A 25,013-nucleotide genomic window follows, 5' to 3' on the forward strand; every position below is an offset into this window, starting at 1 on the left:
CTGGAACCATACTCTAGTTGGGGTCTTACCAGAGACTTATATGCCCTCTCCTTTACATCCTTACTACATCCCCTAAACACCCTCATAAACCTGTTACATAGATCTATACCCTTTATTTACAATCCCATTTATGTGATTACCCCAATGAAGATATTTCCTTATGTTAACACCTAGATACTTACAATGATCCCCAAAAGGAACTTTTACCCCAACAACGCAGTAATTAAAACAGAGAGGAATTTTCCTATTTGTGAAACTCACGACCTGACTTTTAACCCCGTTTATCAACATACCTTTGCCTGCTGCCCATCTCACAACATTATCGAGGTCACGTTGCAGTTGCTCACAATCTTGTAACTTATTTATTACTCTATACAGAATAACATCATCTGCAAAAAGCCTTACCTCTGATTCCACTTCTTTACTCATATCATTTATATATATAAGAAAACATAAAGGTCCAATAATACTGCCCTGAAGAATTCCCCTCTTAATTATTACAGGGTCAGATAAAGCTTCGCCTACTCTAATTCTCTGAGATCTACTTTCTAGAAATATAGCAACCCGTTCAGTCATTCTTTTGTCTAGTCCAATTGTACTCATTTTTGCCAGGAGTCTCCCATGACCCACCCCATCAAATGCTTTAGACAGGTCAATCGCAATACAGTCCATTTGACCTCCTGAATCCAAGATATCTGCTATATCTTGCTGGAATCCTACAAGTTGAGCTTCAGTGGAATAACCTTTCCTAAAACCGAACTGCCTTCTATCGAACCAGTTATTAATTTCACAAACATGTCTAATATAATCAGAAAGAATGCCTTCCCAAAGCTTACAGGCAACGCATGTCAAACTTACTGGCCTGTAATTTTCAGCTTTATGTCTATCACCCTTTCCTTTATACACAGGACTTACTATAGCAACTCTCCATTCATCTGGTATAGCTCCTCCGACCAAACAATAATCAAATAAGTACTTCAGATATGGTACTATATCCCAACCCATTGTCTTTAGTATATTCCCAGAAATCTTATCAATTCCAGCCGCTTTTCTAGTTTTCAACTTTTGTATCTTATTGTAAAAGTCATTGTTATCATATGTAAATGTTAATACTTCTTTAGCATTAGTCTCCTCCTCTATCTGGATATTACCCTTGTAACCAACAATCTTCGCATACTGCTGACTGAATACTTCTGCCTTTTGAAGATCCTCACATACACACTCCCCTTGTTCATTAATTATTCCTGGAATATCCTTCATGGAACCTGTTTCTGCCTTAAAATACCTATACATACCTTTCCATTTATCACTAAAATTTGTATGATTGCCAATTATGCTTTCCACCATGTTATTCTTAGCTGCCTTCTTTGCTAGATTCAGTTTCCTAGTAAGTTCCTTCAATTTCTCCTTACTTCCACAGCCAGTTCCGACTCTATTTCTTTCCAATCTGCACCTCCTTCTCAGTCTCATTATTTCTCTATTATAATAAGGTGGGTCTTTACCATTTCTTAGCACATTTAAAGGTACAAACCTGTTTTCACATTCCTCAACAATTGCTTTAAACCCATCCCAGATACTGTTTATATTTTTATTTACCGTTTTCCACCGATCATAGTTATTTTTTAAAAACTGCCTCATGCCTGCTTTATCAGCCATATGGTACTGCCTAATAGTCCTCATTTTAAGACCTTCCTTTCTAACACATTCATTTTTAACTACGACAAAACCAGCTTCATGTTCACTAATGCCATCTATTGCTTCGGTTTCTCTATAGAGCTCATCTGGTTTTACCAGCATCCACGTCCAGGATATTTTTCCCTCTAGTTGGTTCCATCACTTTCTGAATCAGCTGTCCTTCCCATATTAGCTTATTTGCCATTTTTTGGTCATGCTTCCCGTCGTTCGCATTTCCTTCCAACTGACATTTGGTAAATTGAGATCTCCCGGTACAATCACATTCCTTTCCATGTCGTTTCCCACATATTTGATTATCTTATCAAATAATTCTGAATCCGTGTCAGCGCTACCCTTTCCCGGTCTGTACACTCCAAAGACATCAAGTTGCCTATTATCTTTAGAGATGAGCCTTACACCCAGAATTTCGTGTTTTTCATCCTTAACTTTTTCGTAGCTTACAAATTCTTCTTTCACCAGAATGAATACTCCCCCTCCCACCATTCCTATCCTATCTCTACGATACACTCTCCAGTTCTGTGAGAAAATTTCTGCATCCATTATATCATTTCTCAGCCATGATTCAACTCCTACTACTAGTACTACTAGTTTAACATTCTAAGTCCAGCATCATCATATACACATTCAAATAGGCTACTGCCCGTTGAAATTACAAAACGTACGAGTTTTAGTTTATAATATTAGCTCCAGAATGTAGACACCTGCCCAATATTCGTGGGTAGATGGTCGACCGATCCCTCCCTCCCGCCGGCCGCCCTGAAGATAGATCTTCGTCCTTTCCTATGTTCACAGCTGCCAAATGCTAACGCTGCACCTTAATTGACGTCACGGCCATTACCCTCATAGCCGCCGCTCTTTTATCATTCTACCATCACTGAAAACATCTGTTAGTACGACATTTAATCACCAGTAAAAAAATATTTAGGTGCGGACATGGAAGAATTGTCCACCTCTGTGGTGTAGTGGTTAGTGTGATTAGCTGCCACCCTCGGAGGCCCGGGTTCGATTTCCGGCTCTGCCACGAAATTTGAAAAGTGTTACGAGGGCTGGAACGGGGTCCACTCAGCCTTTGGAGGTCAAATGAGTAGAGGTGGTTTCGATTCCCAGCTCTGCCATCCCGGAAGTGGTTTTCCGTGGTTTCCCCACTTCTCCTCCAGGAAAATGCTGGGATGGTACCTAACCTAAGGCCACGGCCGCTTCCTTCCCTCTTCCTTGTCTATCCCTTCCAATCTTCCCACCCCTCCACAAGACCCCTGTTCAGCATAGCAGGTGAGGTCGTCTGGGCAAGGTACTGGTCATTCTCCCCAGTTGTATCCCCCAACCCAATGTCTCACGCTCCAGGACACTGCCCTTGAGGCGGTTGAGTTGGGATCACTCGCTGAGTCCGAGGGAACAACCAACCCTGGAGGGTAAACAGGTTAAGAAGATGACATGGAAGAATTACAGCCTGTCATTGTACTCAGTCTCTGCTCAGAACATTCTCATTGCAAGTGACAAATTCTTTGCACTCAAAGGAGCGTAAGCATCGAGTGGCCTAGTCACTGGTATCTCAACAAAGCGGCCATGGTTCGAATTCCTGCCATTGCATGGGGATTTTTTGAAATAATAGTAACGCGCCTGTGATTCGAGTTCTGCGAAAACTGGAGGTCCCGTGGTTTTGATCACGATATCAACAGTTGAACTACAAGCGTGGTTGGTTCTTTGCACTCCGTCACTTTCTCCTACACCTGAGTCCAACTTTATTCCAGCCTCATACTGTATTGTACGATATAACGCAGTATGATACTATGAAGTCATTTCAGGCAGCACTAAAAGAAATTCTCTTTTCAGTATTGAAGTGAAGAAACGAAACATAAGGGTTATTTGTTGTTTAAGATAATAAATAATGCTATTGGCTTTAAGTCCCACTAACTACTCTTTTACGGTTTCCGGAGACGCCGAGTTCTTTTACCTACGTGCCAATAAATCTACCGACACTAGGCTGACGTATTTGAGCACCTTCAAATACCACCGAACTGAGCCAGGATCGATCCTGCCAAGTTGGGGTTAGATGACCAGCGCCTCTACTGTCTGGCCTGCTTAGCCCGGCTGTTAATTAAGGCAAATAACATTCTGGAACAAAGCTTGCCACTTTAGAAGAAAGAAAGTAAACGATAGTTACTGTTTCCAAACCTGTCCAAACTCGCTACCTTTCTTTACGCCCGTGAAATAGATGTTATACAAAATAGTCATTTCCGCTCGAGATATTCATGAATCACACAGAAGTAACAAACTTGCCTCGCAAAATGAGTTTATTCATTTCAGTATAACTAACTTCTCTCCTACCGTAACAGCTTTTACATGAAAATGAGATCTTCACACGAACTTTATAAATAGGTATAGAATTGAAACCAATTACTAGCTGGAAACCAAGAGTTCTTGAGAGCGCTCAACTGTGGGCTGGCATCCTCGACGTCGCGTTCCCTACCTGCTACAATAATCAACATGCAGTGGAGTTGTACTTCAGGTGTATGTTCTTTGTCAAGGGAACACAACACATCGTACAAGTCGAGATCGATCTCACTGTATTGGACGTCTCCGAACTCCAGACTCTCCTCGTATTTTTTGATCGGCCGGGTGGCACGTCAGCTTTACTACCAGCTCCCAGCCGATCCCAATAAAGCAAGCGGCCGACACCAGCACTTGAAAGTCATCCTCCCCGATATACCCCCCACTCCTATCATGATCACCTTCGCCACCACTACTATCATCATGATCTCCACGCTCACCCGACCCCACCATTCTTTCACTACGGTCGTATATTCCCATCCTTCACCAGTAATGTCCTCATCACTCCCTACGCAACCCACTTCTGAACGCCGCAGTCTTCTACATATTCCACCCCGCTACTTCAATCGCCAGCAAATCGAGGTCGCACTCGCTCCAAGTACAGAAGCCGCCGCACCGCCACCATCGTCTCAACCGCCATCAACGTCTCAACCCTCAATGTTTAGTTGTGTCATTCGCGGCGTTGACACCACCATCACTGAACGCGAAGTCCTACATGAACTTCACACAGGAGGCGTCCCAGCACGGCGGGCGTTCCGCATTATGAACTCTTCTGGTGCCACCTCATTAGTACGCCTCCATCCACCGACGGAAGACGCAGTACTTCGCCTCATCTCCAGTGGAGCGCACATCTACAGACGCCATCACAAAGTGGAACATTCTCGCTCCCCTCCTCAACCTTTCCCTAGACATCATCCCGCCACTACACGTCGTCGCCCCCGACCAGCTCATCCTCCCTATCAACCTCGTTACCACGCTCGTCCACCCCATAACCCAATTCGTCCCTTCTTCCACACACCTCCGCATACAGATCTCTACAGACTCCTTATAACTTCACTATGTATAATCGTGGCCGCCCTACAACTCCTCAAATCTCAGCTTCACCCTGGCACTCTGGTCTAAACTACACACCCGCCCTCACATCTCCCTTAATTTATTTACTTCCTTTTTCCCAACTTTTTCCACCATCACACCTCACTCTTTTCTTCACCTCTCCCGGCCCGAGAGAGCGCGTTACGCTCTAGGGGGCCCGCCCCGCCCTTAGGGCGGGAAATGAAAACATATGTCGCTTGCTTTGTCAAGTGTTACCTACAGTTCAGTGTGACAAATACATTCTGAGAATGGTTGTGGTGGCAAATGCAACGCTTATGTGTTTAAGTTTACTGCTTGTCTGTTGCAAGAACAATCAACCGCTAATTCAGCATCTTTGTCAAGACCTCGTGGATCAGCTGTTGGTTAAATTAAAACGTGTCAGATGAACAAACGTTAATCAAGTAACTGTTTTAGCAAAGAAAATGTATCGTTTGCATTGCTAAAGTATGACTGATTGACACCAAAAAAACAAGACGAATGTACTGTATTCCAAGAGAAATATAAAATTAACCATCATTGTGTAATTTTCAACATTCGCTGAATGCTTGCAATTGCAAACCTGTTAGTATTTTCAACATCACCTTCCCACAAGGATGAGGTCCACACAGCACTCTTGCTCAATTTAGGCCTTGGCTGGCGGTTTAGGACCGGATGTCCTTTTCGGCGCCTCGCGCTAGCCCCAGTGAAGTTAGAATAAATTAGAAGTTAGTGGAGTAGCTAGACCAGCGTTGTCATTAAACAGTCACCAAGCAACTTGGCCGTGCGATTAGGGTCGTGCAGTTTTGAGCTTACATTCAGAAGATAGTGGGTTCGAAACGCACTGTCGGCAGCCCTGAAGATGGTTTTCTGTAGTTTCCCGTTTTCATACCGCGTAAATGCTGGGGCTATACCTGAGTTAAGGCCACGGCCGCTTACTTCCCATTCCCAGGCCTTTCCCCTTCCATCGTCGCCATAAGACCTATCTGTGTCGGTGTGATGTAAAGCAAATTCAAAAAAAAAAGATATGAAACAACTTGTGTCCGCCTCTGTGGCGCAGTGGTTAGTGTGATTAGCTGCCACCCCCGGAGGCCCGGGTTCGATTCCCGGCTCTGCTACGAAATTTGAAAATTGATACGAGGGTTGGAACAGGGTCCACTCAGCCTCGGGAGGTCAACTGGGTAGAGGTGGGTTCGATTCCCACCTCAGCCATCCTGGAAGTGGTTTTCCGTGGTTTCCCACTTCTCCTCCAGGCAAATGCCGAGATGGTACCTAACTTAAGGCCACGGCCGCTTCCTTCCCTCTTCCTTGTCTATCCCTTCCAATCTTCCCATCCCCCAGCAAGGCCCCTGTTCAACATAGCAGGTAAGGCCGCCTGGGCGAGATACTGGTTATCCTCCCCAGTTGTATCCCCGACCAAGAGTCTGAAGCTCCAGGACACTGCCCTTAAGGCGGTAGAGGTTGGATCGCTTGCTGAGTCCGAGGGAAAAACCGACTCTGGAGGGTAAACAGATAAAGAAGAAGAAAAGAAGACACAAATTGTAAAAAAAAATCCTAAACAGCCACTGGTAGCTTTCGCTCTTGTTTAATCACAATCCTATGGCCATAGTTCTACGTGCTGAGAGCTCCCACGCCACTTGTAAGACGACAGTGAGGTGAGGACTTTTATTTTTGTATTTTAATTTCACGCACAACAGGAGTATGTAGCTTAGAAGTAGTAGTAATAGTAAATTCATTTCTGTACAGGCCATAAAGGAGTGGAAAATAAATGCTCCACCATCCGTACAATCGTAACCTTGGAGTTTGTTGGAGTACAGGCTGACTTCCGACTTCCTGCCGGCGAATCAAATATTGTTAAATTTGTTCATCATGCAGAGTATTTGAAAATAGTTGTCAAAAATAAGGGGGTTATACATGTACTGTAGTCTTAGTTTGTGATTTACCGAGTGCCATGCTAGTCAAAACGCTGGTTTAGAATTAGTGATCAATGAGAATGGCCTTATTTGAACTTCCATGTGGAATTAATCTTGTTCCAATGTAAATGTTGACACATACAGAGAATATGTGCTTGTGCATATGCAAATAACAACAGCTTACGGACTCAATGCTGTATTTGCATCCAGACAAAATATCTGTAAGATCTTTTTATTAATGCTTTCACGGCCCGTACTTATAGACATGATATTGTATAGGCTTTTGGGCTTTTGCCGTGTCAAGAAAATAAGGTGAAATTCTTAACGTTTCGCAGGAAACTGTGCTCTGCGTCCTCAGAAGAATTCTCGACTGTCCACGAGAAAGGCTTCTTAAACAATGACACTTTTGAATTTGGAACATTATAATAGAAGTAGAAGTGGAAATGGTACGTTCATTCACCACCAGATGGACCCCAGGACGTGGCACAACGCTAGCGTTCGAAGCGGAAGCTGACCGAACCATCACAATCAGACTATAGGTGGGCCGGCGTAAGGTTGCACATGACAGCTGCGCACAATATTGGTCACACTGCAATGGCGCACGAAGCGATGTTGCTGCCGTAACAACAGCTGATTGCACGACACATGGGTTTTTAAAAACATGGGAGAAATGTTTTTAATGTCATCGCGATGATACACAATACAAATGAAATCTGCCGACAAAAATTGAACTTTCAACTCACCGATTATTCATCGCGCAAAATTATACGAGATAAATATACTACGAAGTTCTTATTATCGCGATGTTAGAAAACGCGGAAGAAATCGGCCGACAAGGATCTCACTTCATATACACCTTCACCAATAAATGTTAGAATAATATACACCGGTGCTAACACAAAATGTTTCAAGTAAATTCTATAAAATTTACGAAAATTCAGAAACCTTATTTTCATACCTGATTCACAAAGGCAGAGGCTCGATACCCTCCAGTTCACTGCCATCACTACCGTCGCCTTCATTGTCACTGTCATCATCGTCTAGGCAGATCATCAACTCCTGAGAGTCACTGATGATCCCATGTATTGCCATTGCCGAATTAATGAATGCTGCGACATGGCTAAATTTCTTCCTGTACAAAGCCGCATCCATTCGAGCAATACTCTCCCGGAACAGTCCTTCCACTTCAGTAACTGTGAAGGACGTGTTCTAAGTGCGTACGTAATGTTTTACTTCACCCCATACCGTACCAACTCAATGAGGTTGAAGTGACAGTGGTACGGCGGCAACCTAATAACCTCGTGCCCTTGTTCCTTCGCTACCTCGTCGACTATTTCTTTTTCCTGCTATTTGCTTTACATCGCACCGACACAGATAGATTTTATAGTGACGATGGGATAGGAAAGGCCTAGGAATGGGAAGGAAGCGACCGTTGTCTTAATTAAGGTACACCTCCAGCATTTGCCTGGAGTGAAAATGGGAAACCACGGAAAACCATCTTCAGGGCTGCCGACAGTGGAATTCGAACCCACTATCTCCCGGATGCGAGCTCATAGCTGCGCGCCCCTAACCGCACGGCCAACTCGCCCGGTGTCGACTAATTTAGTCGTACACATATGCGCTGGGATATTTCTTTACTGCAGCCATTCCACTTACAGTTCTTTACGGGCGCTCGAAGAAGGGGTCTTGTCCATTATTACGGAGTGGTAACGTGCATTGTCCATAACAATGACAGAAGGGACTTTGAGCTGTAAAAATCGTACTCGTGTCTTCGTATTGCATCAGCCTGAAAAGAATTAATTCCTATTACAGGAGATAGCTTTCGTTTCTTTCCCGGAGTGCTGTGAAACAAGTCCCTACTATCAGCCCCGTTTTCGCTATTGCTATGTACCCCAGTCACTTTTTCCTTCTGTTCTTGGAGGCGAACACCTGTTTGAATGACATTACGCTTTGAAAGCCCTAATGTTTGAGATATGCGATCCACAACATGATCTACAGGAACGGAGAGACGGCTATACAAGCGTACGAATTCCGTCTCCCTCTCGTAAAACTCGCGAGTTCTCCGCACTAATTCTAATGCCTGACTATTAAGGGACACTCCGCGGCTCAAAGGATTATCACTTCGCGCTTCATGACTATGTTGTCATTTCCGAGACATCGCACTGCATTCGTTAAAATAAAATTTCACAATTATCTCAAAATGAAAACAAAACTTTCATAAACGCGCGAATCACACCTGACCACGTGCTAGCGGCGACAGACAAAACGGCAACACTTCAATACAGTAGTCAAGCTACTTATAGATGGCACCACTATACTACCCATGTTGCCAACAACAATCAACTGAAAATAGTTCGTATTTATTTTGTAGCTCGCTTAAACCTTACAATATCTTTTAAATGCTCATATTTGTGTAGGCAAATGAAAGATTATGAACACTATACGGAATTAAATACGAATTAACATGAATAAAATGCGTAACTGTATCTGACATAAAAAGTAGTGGATTGGTGAGTCTGATTGACGGGTGACGTTCTTCATTTCATTTTTGTAGTGGTGCCAACATGACTTACAACTGTCAAGTGCCACCTTGTGCCGGCCCACCTATAAACGGTTCACATCACGTGTTTGCGTAACATATGACAGGTGTACAACATAGACATAAGCCTGGAATGAAACAACTGGCGACGAGGAACATACGAATTTGGAAAACACCGAGACGAAATAACAATAGTGAAGGGGCAGGGAAGGGAACTACCTACGTAAATTCTTTATGGCTGGCAACCAGGTATTACTTAATTGATAGCCGGTGTCCCTGTTGAAATTATTAGGATTTCTACGCATTTCCACAGCTTCCCGTATAATCCTGGACCTGTAGTGTCTAGTGTGAGTAAGAGCTCGAGCATCTTGGAACATGACATCATGACCCGACGATAGAGCGTGCTCAGCTATTGCCGATTTGTCAGGTTAGTTGAGAAGAATATTACGTTCATGTTCTTTGATACGGGTACCAATGGACCGGCATGTTTGGCCGATGTATATTTTACCGCACGTACAGGGAATTTCGTGTACCCCAGGATGTAAAAGAGGGGACAATTTGTCCTTGGTTTTACTCAGACTGTGAGCAGTTTTAGTGGCGGTGCCAAACACGGTTTTTATATTGTGTTTGCGGAGGACCTTGGCAATTCGATCTGTGGTGTTGTGAATGTAAGGCAAGTAGGCATTTCCCTTCACTTCTTCCTTCTGTGAGATTTGCTTGGCAGTTTCTCTGGGATGTAGGGCTCTATGAATCTGTAAATCGCTGTAACCATACCCTTAAACGCGACTTTGAGCGTGTCCATCTCCATCTGGATATGTGATGGCTCACAAACTCGTCTCGCCCTCTTGGCGAGTGTCGTGAGGATGCCTTGTTTTTGTGCTGGATGGTGGTGAGAATCTGCATGAAGATAGCGATTTGTGTGGGTAGGCTTACGATAGACGGTATGTCCTAAGGAGCCGTCCGGTTTCTTTCTTACTAGAACATCCAAGAAAGGAAGGCATCCGTCCGACTCCATCTCCATAGTGAATTTTATTGACGGATGTTGCTGATTTAGATGGTCTAGAAATAGATGAAGTTTCTCAGGACCTTCTGTCCAGATCACAAATACATCATCAACATACCTCCACCATATCATAGGCTTGACGGGCGTCGAAGCAATAGCCTCCTCTTTAAAATGCTCCATAAAGAAATTAGCCACTACGGGCGAAAGTGGACTTCCCATAGCCACTCCGTCCGTCTGTTCGTCGAAGGGCCATGTTCTACCAAGCGACCGCTGCTCAGCCCGAAAGCCTGCAGATTATGAGGTACAGTCAGCATTATAGTGAGTTGGCCGTACGGTTAGGGTCGCGCAGCTGTGAGCTTGCACCCGGGAGATAGTGGGTTCGAACCCCACTGTCGGCAGCCTTAAAGATGGTTTTCCGTGGTTTATCATTTTCACACCAGGCAAATACTGGGACTGTACCTTAATTAAGGCCACGGCCACTTCCTTCCACTTCCAACGCCTAGGCCGCCTAGGCCTTTTCTATCCCATCGTCGCCATAAGACCTATCTGTGTCGGTGCGACGTAAAGACACTAGCAAAAAAAACATATTTCAACGACTTCTACGGTTATTCTGTTATTCTGTATAAGTAAGACAAAATCTGGTGTAGTTTTCCTTAAATAATTAAGTCATTACATATTTGACTTTCTATATGCCTTTATTTTCCTTCATGGAAACGAATTTGTAAATTTAAGGCCGTTCACATGGATTGATGGACTGCTCTCGGCTCGAGGGTCCCCATATTTTATGATGGGAGGTTGGCACTAAAAGGCTTTCCGCTGCTATTTTGCCATCATCATCGAGCAGAGTAGGATTTTTAAGAAAGATGTGCCTCTATTTATTACGGTCCTGGTATGCTTCTTTTCTCTCTAGGGCATCCCATGTTTCTCCTCTCTTCTCTAGGTCTTCTCTTATCTGATCTAACCACCTTTTTCTAGGGCGTCGGATTGGTCTTCGTGCCGGAACGATCTTGTTAAAATACCTCCTTGGTATTCGAGTCACCTCCATCCGCTTAACGTGTCCTAGTCACTTCAGCTTTGCAACACTCAGCCTTTCTTCCACGGTCAGGTTGACCTACAGATCTCTTCGTATCTGATCATTCCTAATTCTGTCCTTTGTTTTCTGTACAACTTCATTTCATCAGCTTGCAGTTGACTTACTTCTCATTTATGTATGGCGTAATTCTCCAGACTATACGTCAATGATGGGCAGAAGATAAGTCTTAAACAGAGCTGTTTAGCCCTCTGAGGAACTCCCTTGTCCCATACTATGTTTCGTACTTGATGGTAGAAGTTGGATCCTATTTGCACCCTGTTCAACACTTCGTTCCTAGGCACTTTCGTCATTTGATTTTCTACTCCCCAGATATTTAAAGTTATTCACACATTCAATCTGCTCTCTCTCGAGGGTGAGATTATAAGGGGTGTTTGTCCTGCTAACTTAATATCAATGCTATTTTGTTACAGTTCAAAATTTCAAATCTCTGTCCTGCACCGAAAGAGAGTTTCTCTGGCAAACCTCTCCTGGGTGTGGCGTGCACAGTGGGAGAAAGTTAAGTCTGCACCCACTGTGGGCTACGCGCTCGACGCTCAGCGGATCCCTTATGACTGACTTTTGCTTATTAAATTCGAGGTCTTGGCTTCAGTACCAAAAGTGTAAAGATAGTTTTAATTTCTGACTCAAAATCTCCTAATTTTGAGCTCTTGATGTCATCAAGATTTTCTTTCATATCAATCCCACGGTTCTTGTTCGCTATCACCTTGTATAGAGTACCTGAAAATACTTGGCTCTTGAGCAGTTGAGGTAATTTATAACGAATGGATATCAAGCGACCTCGACCATATTGCTGATTACATTTCAAATATACTCTCTCTCTCTGTCAGAATCGAGTCGATATCAGGTTTCAATACCTAAATCAATATATCATTCCTTAGGAGACGCTAAGTCGCCGGAATTTCTCCCTGAAGATGGTTCTTAACGTGCCAATAACTTCATGAATACGGTTTTCTTTTTTTGCCCAACGACAACGACAGGCTACAAACCTGTAACCTTGAGAACAAGTGGTAACCGGCTACTCTATAAGAGAACCTGTTTGTAATTTCAGTGGCTAATTTCAGAATTCTTCCCCTCTTTTTTGTATTCAGCTGATAAAAATTTCACAAAAAATTATGTGAATTCTTGATATCTGTGTGTTGCAGGTGGTGCAAGAGTACGAGCGAGCCGTGATATTCCGGCTCGGTAGACTACTGTCTGGGGGAGCGAAAGGACCCGGTGAGTGGTTCTTACAATAATAGTTAACCTTTTAACTTAAACATTGTGCTTCAGAAAAGTTCTTTAATTGCTACTTAGATTTTCGCGGCCGGAGATGATGTTATGTTGTCCGTGGTGTTTTGGGCTGTTGTGCTGTGTCGTGGGTTGGTAAGTGGCCGACGTGTCGCCTTCATTCCCGTAGCGGAGAATTACAGTACTACTAACAATGTTTTCATTCCTCCCGTGAAGGGGGTGGCGGGCCTCTTAGACGGTGACGCCGTCTCTCAGGCCGGGAGATTTGTTGAGGTAAAGGAGATGTTCGGAGAAAGTGAGAGGGTTGGCGGCCGTGGCCTGTCCCGTCATTCGCCTTAGTGCAGGAGAATGGAAAACCATGGAAAACCATTCTCAGGACAGCCGACGGTTGAGGCCAGCCATGAGGTCCAGCCCTGTCCCGTCTCCCGAATGCAGAGGCGTAGAGCCACGGTAGATCCGTGGCCACCCCTCCTCTGCTCGGTTGGCCGGTCAGAGAACAGAGCTGCTGGACCACGGACCAGCCGTGGTCACTTATTGGCCGAGACCCACTCTGCATCTACCGACCCATAGCGGAGAAGAAAGAGAGCAGTATTTGTACTCAATCGTCGAACTGCGCAGTAGAAGTGCTGCCGTCTAACTCTCCTGCCTTACTTCTCCGCTATCAATCAACCTTGACAAAGGCTACTGGAATGACGGCGAAACTCAATCAATCAATCAATCAATCAATCAATCAATCAATCAATCAATCAATCAATCAATCAATCACTGCTGATCTGCATTTAGGGCAGTCGCCCAGGTTTTCCTAGCCTTTTCTTAAATGATCGCAAAGAAATTGGAAAATTATTGAACATTTCCCTTGGTAAGTTATTCCAATCCCTAACTCCCCTTCCTATAAACGAGTCCGCTTGAATTCCAACTTTATCTTCATATTGTGATCTTTCCTACTTTTAAAGACACCACTCAAACTTATTCGTCTATTGATGTCCTCCCACGCCATCTCTCCACTGACAGCTCGGAACATATCACTTATGATACAAATTCTTATAATTTTGTTAATTACTACCTATTCAAAGTAGATCTTCAATACGGACAAAAAACATGAAATTTATAACCTGCAACATACCACTTAATCGAGCAGCTCGTCTCCTTTCTCCCAAGTCTTCCCAGCCCAAACTTTGCAACATTTTTGTAACACTATTGTCGGAAATCACCCAGAACAAATCGAGCTGCTTTTCTTTGGATTTTTTCCAGTTCTTCAATCAAGTAATCCTGGTGAGGATCCCATACACTGGAACCATACTCTAGTTGGGGTCTTACCAGAGACTTATATGCCCTCTGCTTTACATCCTTACTACAACCCCTAAATACCCTCATAACCAAGTGCAGAACCCAGTACGCTGCACAATTGGCCCGAAGCACCACGGGCAACTGCATATTCCTTACTTTTCATACCGGTAACAAAGTAGCAGGAAGGAAATTGTATTAATTGTTGATAGAAATCCAATTTTTCTCAAGAGTGTTCAAGGCCAGATCCTTTAGAATTTCCTTTAACTGAATCGGTCAGTGGAGAAAGGAACGGTCACTTTTTGCACTTTATTTTACTTTCACGAATTATTATTAATTCGACCAAGAAGCATCTTCCTGTGTTCAAAAGGAACTACGGTATGTGCGTCGTATTCTAAGGGGAGAAAATTCATATCAATTTTCTCCACAGTAACGTGGCAACCGAGACTGACCATGGCACTTATTATTACACCGAGCAAGTGGCTGTGTGGTTAGGGTCGCGCAGCTGTGAGCTTGCATTCGGGAGATAGTGGGTTCGAACCCCACTGTCGGCATCCCTGAAGATGGTTTTCCGTGGTTTCTCATTTTCACACCAGGAACATGCTGGGTCTGAACATGAATTAAGGTCATGGCCGCTTCCTTTCCCCTCCAAGCCCCTTCCTATCCCAACGTCGCCGTAAGACCTATCTGTGTCGATGCGAGATAAAGCAAATTGCAAAAACAAAAACAAAACAAAAAAACTTATTTCAAGAAATATGTACTGTCTAGAGAAATAGAACACAGGGATGTACCCCACAACTAGAAACAAAGCTTCCTTGAACCTGGTAAAAACTAAGGCACCTGAATTTCCTAAGATCTTAAACAGTGGTAACAAAGAAGGTAAAAACAAAGATCAAATAAGTAGTAATGATTCAGTCGTGTTATAAAATGATCTGAACATTTGTCCCCAAGGCATTGCTTTTGAAGAGCTCTTAGCATCGTAACAATATTCAGATTCTTGTTCCTATAGTGTAATTTCTTTTCAGTTCCGGTTATTTATATGTAATAAAATAATTGATTCAGTTTACTTCATGTAAATTTTCATTTATTTGATCAATAAGTAATAACTTGTTGGTTTTTCACGAGTAAATTACCTTAATATGTTAAATTCTGACAGTGATAGAAGAAAGAAACTATCTCTGTTTTTAAATTAATGGTTTCTCTAATCCCTCATTAAATATATCGGTTCCCTTAAATGAGTAATAATCGCGATAGGCCATATATAAAATGCACAAATAATTTGTTCAATGTAGTATTTGATTAACAATTCACTTTTTTGTTCTCCTGACAACATAGCAAAAAAATGACCCAGTTCCTTTCTCCACCGACCGATTTACCCATTTCATTCAAAATGTTAAGTGAAATATCTAGAACTGGCAGAAAATTTCTTTAGCAGATTTATAAACATAGATGGGATTTATAATCTGGAAAATTGGCTTTACGTCTGCTTTACAATGTTATTAAGCTAAGATGTCTACCTCAAATAACACGTGAGCCGATAAAGATATCGACATTCTGTTTTCACTTTCACTAATGGTACCATAATTGAACTTGTGTTCCATTTAAAAGACAACGTTAGTACCATTATCTCATGACACTGACACCCTGAAATGGAACTGAAAGTTCGATTATATGCTCCTTGGTATTTATTTTATTTTATTTTCATTTTATTTTATTCCCACACTCAACGTCTTCCACATTAGACAAAGGTGATGTTTTCAAACGAAAATGAAACATCGCAATTAAAAAGTACATCCACAAATCTTCTTTTAACAAACATAGCTAAAGCTGCAGAAAGTGTCACGTTTAAATCCAGCAATGGAGGGTGCAGGTCACTTCAATTTGGTATCGCCTCTCGTGGCTTGCAATGTAAAAAGTCTTTGTTGATGTAGATGGTGCCTGAGTATTGCAATATTTAAGAGCTGTAAAGTCATAATACTGTTGGGAATATGCTGCCTCTGAAAGGTGCTTTTAAAATAAGAGGTTATGGTTCCCATTGTGCCAACCATCAGTCCGATATCTTCAATTCTCCTGAATTTGTATTGTTCGAGGTAATAAGGGACAGTCAATTTGTACAGTCTCTTTTCTCTTCGACGACTTCCACGGTTGGATGATGTGAGATCCGATTCTGTTTGTTAGATCGATGACGAATGCAGACATCGTCAACGTCTTTGTAAGCAATGGTATCTGTATTACTGAAAGTGATTCTCGATATCCTTAATTGCCCACGAATTATTTGAGGTGAACATTTCACCTAACAACTATGTATAGCCTAATAGTTAATCATACTGGGTTAGATCGATTATTTTAATGATATAAATTGAAGTAATGTACATTATATTCTATAGTTGTATGAATACTCTAAAATAACACAAAATGCAATTGAATAACTTACTATATACCCGCAAATGACCAGTCACAGCGTGGGAATTTCACACAGTTAACTTTGATCTTCAAATTACTGAGCATTTTCTTCTTTACAGTCGGGGAAAGATCTTAATACTTACAAAGGTGTGAATAACTTGACCAGGCAACCGACTGTGCAGCTTAAAGACGAGCAACTCGCAGTAAAAAAATACAAAAAATAAAGGTATTATAATAATAATTTCGTGTAAAGCAGCCCTTGTAAAGCAGACCCTCCGACCATGGTGGGTAACATCTGCCGTGTATAGGAAACTTCATGTTATTATAGTGGAAAATAGTGTGTGTGGTGACGTGTGAGTTGCAAGGATGTTGGGGACATTACAAACATCCATCCCCCAGCCAGGGGAATTAACCATTAAAGGTTAAAGTCTCCGACCCGGCCGGGAATCGAACCCGGGATCCTCTGAACCGACTACGCTGACCATTCAGCCAAGGAGCCAACAGAAAGATAATGAAGTATAATAGCTCCCCTAAAGCTTCACGGTGCAAAGTAAAGTTCCTGTCTTCACCGGAAAACAGAACGGAGTTTTGAAACGCAGGTACCGGTACTAGCTTAGCAACTACTACAAAACAAGTTCATAATCATAAAATATGGATCACACATAGGGAAAACTCGGGTAAAACCGCATTCTTCTTCTTCTTCTTCTTCTTCTTCTTCTTCTTCTTCTTGGATATACGCAACCCATCAAACTCGTATATCATAGCCAACCTACAAACATTGGTTCCTGATCTTAAATTGCAACAAGCGTTGCGACTCGAATACGTTCTGCCTTGTTCCTCCATAAATTAGTAACATATCAATGTAATCGTCTCTGGAACGCATCGTCAGTGAACGAGTAAGTCCTGTGATGAGGTCTAGTAGATGTGTCCGACACTCAGCCACGAAAACAACATACATTATTGTCACTAGAAGTGTAGTACTAATCTACGTTCCTTCCACTTAGAAAGTTAATATCTCTGCCAGAGATTTCAGTCACGGTTTATGGCGTTCATTTAGCTTTGTACCATTATAGATCACCTGGTATAACATATTAGGCCTAAATTTATGGTATTACAAGTATATGTGTTAGTTTGTGAAGCAATAAATTACATGTTTGTACAATGATCCGTAGGATTTGGTGGGGAAATTATGCATAGTTGTTTCTCCTTTCCTAGTTCCATGGTTCATTTACTTTGCTAACACAATGACAGGATGTAGAGCAATATCGACTTTACGGGGAAATTTAATGTTGATTGGGTTTCTTAAAACTAAATAATAAGGGACAAGTAAACATGTTTTACGTATCAGTGATTTCTTGTGTTTTTTTATGTTATAATGTACGTTTTTCATAATAATGGTCCACTTGAATGGGATTGGCAGAAATATAGTTCAGTGTCTAGAGTGTCTCTAGTGAAGGCAAAACAGCATGTGCTGACTTGAGACACGTGCACTAACAGACTGTTTCAGATTTTGTTTCATCGAGTTCATATTATTGAAATCGCTCCTGCGCTGTAGCTCTCTTACATAGAAACTAAATATTATCTCACAGAAATTCTTTAATGCCCTGGGAGCCAATGACACGAACGTTTCACAAATGCCGCTGATCTTAGCTGGAATCGAGACCGCTCTCCTCGAAACAGAAGGGCGATTACTAACCGACGGCCTCAGGAATTTAACCAAGCCCATACCACCGGTGATTGTCTCGCTTGTCTGCCATGATAGTGGAAAGAACAGATGAGAAGGAACGTGACACACTGCAGTACAGTTGCTTTACACTTCGTATTGATTGCTGACATACGAAATATTAGTAGCTTATGTATTGCCAATGAAATCATAGTTTTGATAAACAGTGAATGTAAAGGTTGAAATGCTACTTACCCTCTAGAAAAACGAGGAGGTGACCCTTTCTTCGATTCCGAAAAACAAAACCTCCCAGACATTTACTATAGCAAATGAGAACAGGTTAGCAGTCAAGCATTCGTACGTACAAATACAAGTAAACAGGAATGATGATGTCTAAAACTGTTTTGAGCCCCCATAATGGTTCTTTTTTCTTTTTTTTTTTTGCTAGGGGCTTTACGTCGCACCGACACAGATAGGTCTTATGGCGACGATGGGATAGGAAAGGCCTAGGAGTGGGAAGGAAGCGGCCGTGGCCTTAATTAAGGTACAGCCCCAGCATTTGCCTGGTGTGAAAATGGGAAACCACGGAAAACCATCTTCAGGGCTGCCGATAGTGGGATTCGAACCTACTATCTCCCGAATGCAAGCTCACAGCCGCACGCCTCTACGCGCACGGCCAACTCGCCCGGTCCATAATGGTTCAACGAGTACAAAAGTATATCTACTTTCTCTCACTTGAAAATTAGAAAATACAAAGTACGTTTTCAAGTGAAATGAAATATCAAATGATGTAGTAATTGTCTTATATTTACGCAGCCTGCCGGGAAAAAAGAAGCTTGAAATGGATCGAACAAAGGAAGTGGTTATTCGTTAGTTTAATGTTAAGCCTTCCAAATTCAAACCAGGGACATACACCGAATCCCTTAAAAGCAAACTAAAAATAGGAACAAATGAGTTTTTGAACGTGTTTCGTCGTTTAGCTGGTTCCAATGACCTCGATGTCCATATCATAGCAGTCTTAATCTAACGTAAAGGATAATCTAACAGAAATATACATTTAATTTAGGTTTAGATTTATAAGAATATCTTGACTTCGATCAATAGCATTTATTTCTAATTTCTTACTGACTCACTTGGAACATTAGAAAGATGTTTCTAAAGATTTTCGTTTGGAGCATTACATTGTCTGGAAGTGAAACGTGAACAATAACTAGATCAGAAAAAATAAAAAATAGAAGCTTTAGAAACGTGATTTTACACAAGAATACTAAAGGTTAGATGGGTAGTTAGGATCACGAATGAAGAGATGCTGAATCTGATGGGTGGGAGGAGAACGATTTAGTAAAAATTGACCAGGAGAAAAGATAGAATGGTAGGACGTATCTTAAAACACCCAGGTCTTATTCAGTTGGTATTTGAGGGAACTGTAGGTGGTCAGAACGGTAGGGGTTGACCAAAAGCATGAATATGACAAACAAATCAGAGTGGATGTACGATGTAGGAGTTACGTAGAAATGAAGAGCTTAGCACAGGATAGGGTAGCATGGAGAGCTGCATCAAACCAGTCTATGATTGATGACACAAACAACAACAATAACAACCTAATTGTGAACTGAAGCGCCATTTCTTTGATAAATCTATTAGTACAATATTATACCCTGCGCACGATTTAACTATCTTAAATTCAGTTTACTTCTCTCTTGTTGTCACTAGAAGCTTGTCACTACCATGGCACTCAGCTGTGCTTTCGGTTTGGGATCACTAAAATAGCGCTCATATTCAGTCTAGGAAATAACCAACCTAATACTCATTTCTGATGTAGGCTCAATTAACTCTGGACTTTGTGCCTCTCCAGAAGTGAGAGTTACGTTTCTGAATTCCTCGAATGTCTGGAGAGCTATCGAATTTATGCCCTTTTGAATGAACCGGGTACGCCTTTCCAGTAACAGATAGGCAGTTCCTTCATACATAATATTACAAAGGAGTCAAATATAAATAAAATATTATAGCCATTGTGTAAGATGGTCTACTTACATCTACCTGTTTGATTAGGAAAATGTGAAAATAAGATTCCTTGCCCACATCGTGTGATTAAATGAAACCTAGGTTCCTTGTTTGATTTCGTGTTTCTGTTAATTTGAACCTTAGATGGTAGTCCATGTTATGACTATTTATTTTCATGACGTAGTCCTACTCATGATGACATGGTTCAAACTTAAAAGTACTGAAAAAAGTATGAAAATGCTAGTATCAACCATGCTATCAAAGAAAAACTTTCTGCGCACAAAAATTGAAGTACAAATAATCCACGAAGTCAGAGCACTCATTCTGAGTGGTGACGCTTTGACACTGCTATGAAGACTGCCTTTCTGTTTCATGAGAAGAGAGAGGTTGACGCAGCATTGAAGTTTTGTCAATGGCCCTATGAATACTTGATGACAGCGGGAGCCCGGGTTAGCATGAAGTCTTCGTCCCATTATTCGTCACCAAGCTCGATGCCATTACCAACAGCAAAGTCAGCTACATCCTGCGGCGTGGAACGTCCTGCATAAGCATCCGTCTTCCGCTAGGATTTTTTTTTTTTTGACAGACCTCACCATCTGATAATATAACTATTGGAGTATAATCCTCTGACTTCTCTGTACGGATACCTCAGAATATCGCCATATCGCTAAGCTATTGAACTTATGAAATTGTTCGTTAACGTAAATATAGGAAGAGGAATTACGGATTGGAATAATTTACCAAGGAAGATGTTCCAACTTCTTTGAAATTAATATTTTTAAAGTCTATGCAAACAATTGATAGAGAATTTGCCACATGGGTGACAGCTCTAAATGCAGATCAGCGATAACTGAATAGCGCTAAGCTTTCTGCTGAATATTGAGCTGGTTCTGCTTGTTGTTTAAAGGTCGCTCGTGCTATAATTTTCATTCACTTGAAGATATGTTAATCTGTGTTGCATATATGCTACACCATGCAATAAAGGGTTATACCTGCTGTCCTTTTAACCTGCCATTAAAAACTAAAAGCCTGTGTTAGTTGTAATATCATTGGATGTTAGACAAAGGCTGAAGTATGTTCTTGTTAATAAAATACAAAGATTATTACTTCGAGGGCGCCTGACTGTTCGTTTCACCCACAAGAACATGGGAATTTAGAAATGATACGCATGGCCCTGGGTGCACTTCCGCATCGCATCGCATATAAATGTCAGGTTAATTTCTGGGAACTAACGGTGACCAAGTATGGAACTAATCACTTTATCCTACTTCGTGCCGGGGTTGTGGACAGTGGAAGCCTTTGTCTCCCATTCCTCCAGGGTACTCCGTAGCCTGCTTGCTATAGCATATCTGTGATTAAAATATAGTGTTCAGTACAAAAAATGGCATCCACGTCTGAACACTATGGTTATTCATCAAATAATTACGACTACGCGCTTAGAAAGCGTTCAGGACTGAAATGCATGAGGTTTGATTGAGTGTTTTGGAATATGGAAAATCGTGTCTTTATATGTACAGTTTGCAACATTGATGTCTGCGGGATACTTTTTTGAAAATGAAACTAAAATATAGTTTTCATACCAGAAGGAAGAGATCAAATTAAGAGCAGAAATAATGCAAAAAAGATGAAACTGCGAAGGATCCCAGAGAGCCTGGAAGTGAGTGGCCGACGTCACCGTAAACCGCTGACAACCGCATGTCCTCCTTCGTGCCCTATAATCACAGGAGCAATATGAGCAGATGGACAAAATGTTATTATGCGCATCTTTCTCCAGTTGCCTCACTTGACTCTGCCACAAACGCTATACTATAGGCCTATATACAGCTTCATCCATCGAGTTTTTTCTTAGCCTTTATCTCCTCATTCCTAGCATCCTCCTGTCATTGTTCCCCCCTGTTTGTACCAAGAATTTATATTACAGGCTTCAGCACAGTATGCCGTTATCACGAAGTCATCGGCATAGGTCAATCTGCTTATTACATTTCCTCCTAGCTGAATCCTTCCCTGCCACTTTAAACCTTTCAGCAAATGACCCATGTATACTATGAACAACAAAGGTGAAAGATTGCAGACTTGTTTAACCCCTGCAACTACTTTGAACCAAGAACTCATTATCACTGTGACTCGACTGTCAAAAAAAGAATGTTTTAATGGTTTTGATTGCCTGTAATAACCTACTCCTAATCGGATAATCCCCCACTTCCTTCTCCTTGTTACTTTGTCATGTGGCTTCTGAGATCTACAGAACATAACTACCTATTCTTCTCATAGCATTTTTAAATACACCTGAGAGGTTCTTCTGTGGTCTGAACCCACACTGTTTGTTTTTCGAATTACCTTCCACCATCAAACGCACTCTCCTTTCCAAAAGACCTGTGAACACCTTGACTGGCATTCTGATGTTCGAAATACCTCGATAATTGTTGCAATTCTTTCTGTGTCTTTGTTTGTAGATAGGTGCAGTTAATGATTTCATTCAATCAGAAGGTACCTTACTAACATTCCATGCTAATTCTATTACTCTATGAAGACATTTCAGCCTTACATTTCCACTATATTTCACAATTTCTAGTCTGACTTCATCTCTGTAATTCCTTTAAATATTAGAATAGTAGTGATCGTATATTTTTCAAATTTTATGATTCTCTTCACGGACCAAAACCTTCTTCTTCTATTTACTCAGAAACAATGTGTGTGTGGTTCTTTTTATTATTTAAGCTTTACGGTCGTTATATGTCACATTTGATATTGCAGTCACCCTGAATCATCCCATCATTTCTCCCTCCAGTATGTTGCAATCCGTGCTACCGTATTAGCAGGTGCCATGCCATGATAGTTTCACTAACCTGGTTAACGACCTCACGGGAACTCGCTTCTGGGTGTTCATCTCTATCGAACTGAAAAAAAAAGAGCAAGGGGGATTCTTTGTACTTTTATGCTCGATCTCGTACGCGACGAAAGCCTGAAAGCCCAAAGAATAGTATTCTGTGCTGTACAATCTTAACTTTACATACCTCTAATAGTTTTTGAAGATAAGGATGAATGCTTTTTTCCAAAGTATTTAACAAAGGAAATTGATAGATCGTAGGATGTGTTGTTACCAATGTTAATATAATTGTCTTGTCTAGGCATATTCTTCATTCTGCCGTGCATTGAGACGTATACGAAGGTAGACCTTCGGCACAGTGTGTTTGACATACCACCACAGGAGGCAAGTGTTCTATATTTTACTCTTTTCCTGTCTGTTAACCCCACTCAGTAGAATAGCGTTGTCTCGATGTGTCCCCTTTAGCTAGACCCCATGCTTGCTGTAGCTTCAGCCAAGATCCTAATTACAGGATCCGCCAGCTAAACGTTGTGTAATGTTGTAGAACAAGCAACCTGATATTAGAGTCTTGATTGCTACAAATGAACTATAATTGTGCCGAATGTCTTTCCTCTCATCAAGCCGAGTTGGAGTTAACAAGGACAGTCCTATGCTGATCTCCAGCAGATTGCTACACACACACACACAGAGAGAGAGAGAGAGAGAGAGAGAGAGAGAGAGAGATACATTTTTATTTTCGTCTACTAGGAATTCATGATTACCACAACGATCCAGAATCCCAGAATAGGGTTAATACAATGGGAAATCATTGCTATTTAAAGTAATATCATATTGAGTCCAAAACGTACCGTAGTTGACAAACTGATGGGTTGAGTGAGAGTTAGAAACATAGGTAGTGATGAATATTAGGGAGTCTTTTGTAACATCTAAGATCATGCTACGAGGACTTTGAGAGGGACATTTGGTATCTGGATTATCTTGTAAACGAACTAAGTTATACAACATCTGGCTCCGAAGAGTAAGCCGTGAACTTCCCATTTGTTCAATGGTGTGTTGTGGTGTTTACTAAGGTAAGGCAGACAAGGCTCTTGTATCTCCCTTTTCTCCTGATCAACAGTCTTTGCGTGGTTTGTGCTCGTTTCAAACTGGACCGTCGGGTCTGTTTCTCAATTCTCAATCCATCCTTCTGAAATATAGGCCCAGAAATGGCCCCAAAACCGAAAATGAGATTTTGTTCTAGTAGTTACTCGAATCCTTCTATCACGAAGTGATGTCTCTTTTTTCAAGTCCGACTATTTCTCAAGCTTTTGGGAAGACATTTAAATCATATCCGTGGTTTTCAAACTTTCCATAGTTATAATATGAATATATCGCGGTTAAGAAACAATACCATGTATCTGACAGTGTTCTTCCTAGCCATTATTTTCCTTAAGATTGGTCATGCCTTCCAGTCACATGTGGATGTGCAGTCATCAGAACAATTTTCGTTTTGTTCATCTTCCTATGCTAACATGTAAAGGAAAATGAACCCTGCCGCACTGTGCTGTAGGAATGTGTGTTTGCACGACGTATTGTGACGTACCCACTCGGCCCACAGATGTTTGACAAAATATAACGTGGCGGGTCACTTTAATATTAAAATAAATAAATGATATCTCATTGTTTCTCCATAAACAATATTCCATGGGCGCCAGCCTTCAAGCTTATGGCTTGAAAACGAAAGTTGATAATTAATAATAATAATAATAATAATAATAATAATAATAATAATAATACGTAATGAGACTCAAAACTCCCAGGGGTGAGGTGACGAAACACAAATCATTAAGTACACTAACTTGGAATTTGAGGATCATTAATAATAATTTCAGAAAATACAAATTAAAACAGCTATTTATTAGGATGAAAAACGTGACGTAACGGCGTATTAACGAAATCTGAACTTACGGAAGCAAAAGAAAAATTG

The 25,013-nt window shown here is 41.5% G+C and overlaps 1 protein-coding gene across 6 annotated transcripts in view; it reads left to right on the forward strand.

The window, feature by feature from the left end:
* LOC136887089 (band 7 protein AAEL010189) overlaps positions 1-25,013 on the forward strand; it is a 545,233-nt gene that overhangs the window by 457,339 nt on the left and 62,881 nt on the right. For all 6 annotated transcript variants that reach the window (XM_068231058.1, XM_068231060.1, XM_068231061.1 and 3 more), the window contains one exon: positions 12,782-12,854. In XM_068231058.1, coding sequence (XP_068087159.1) covers positions 12,782-12,854 — 73 coding nt within the window. The remainder of the gene's footprint in view (positions 1-12,781; positions 12,855-25,013) is intronic.

The sequence above is a fragment of the Anabrus simplex genome, chromosome 1, assembly GCF_040414725.1.
Source record: "Anabrus simplex isolate iqAnaSimp1 chromosome 1, ASM4041472v1, whole genome shotgun sequence".
Taxonomy (NCBI): Eukaryota; Metazoa; Arthropoda; class Insecta; order Orthoptera; family Tettigoniidae; genus Anabrus; species Anabrus simplex.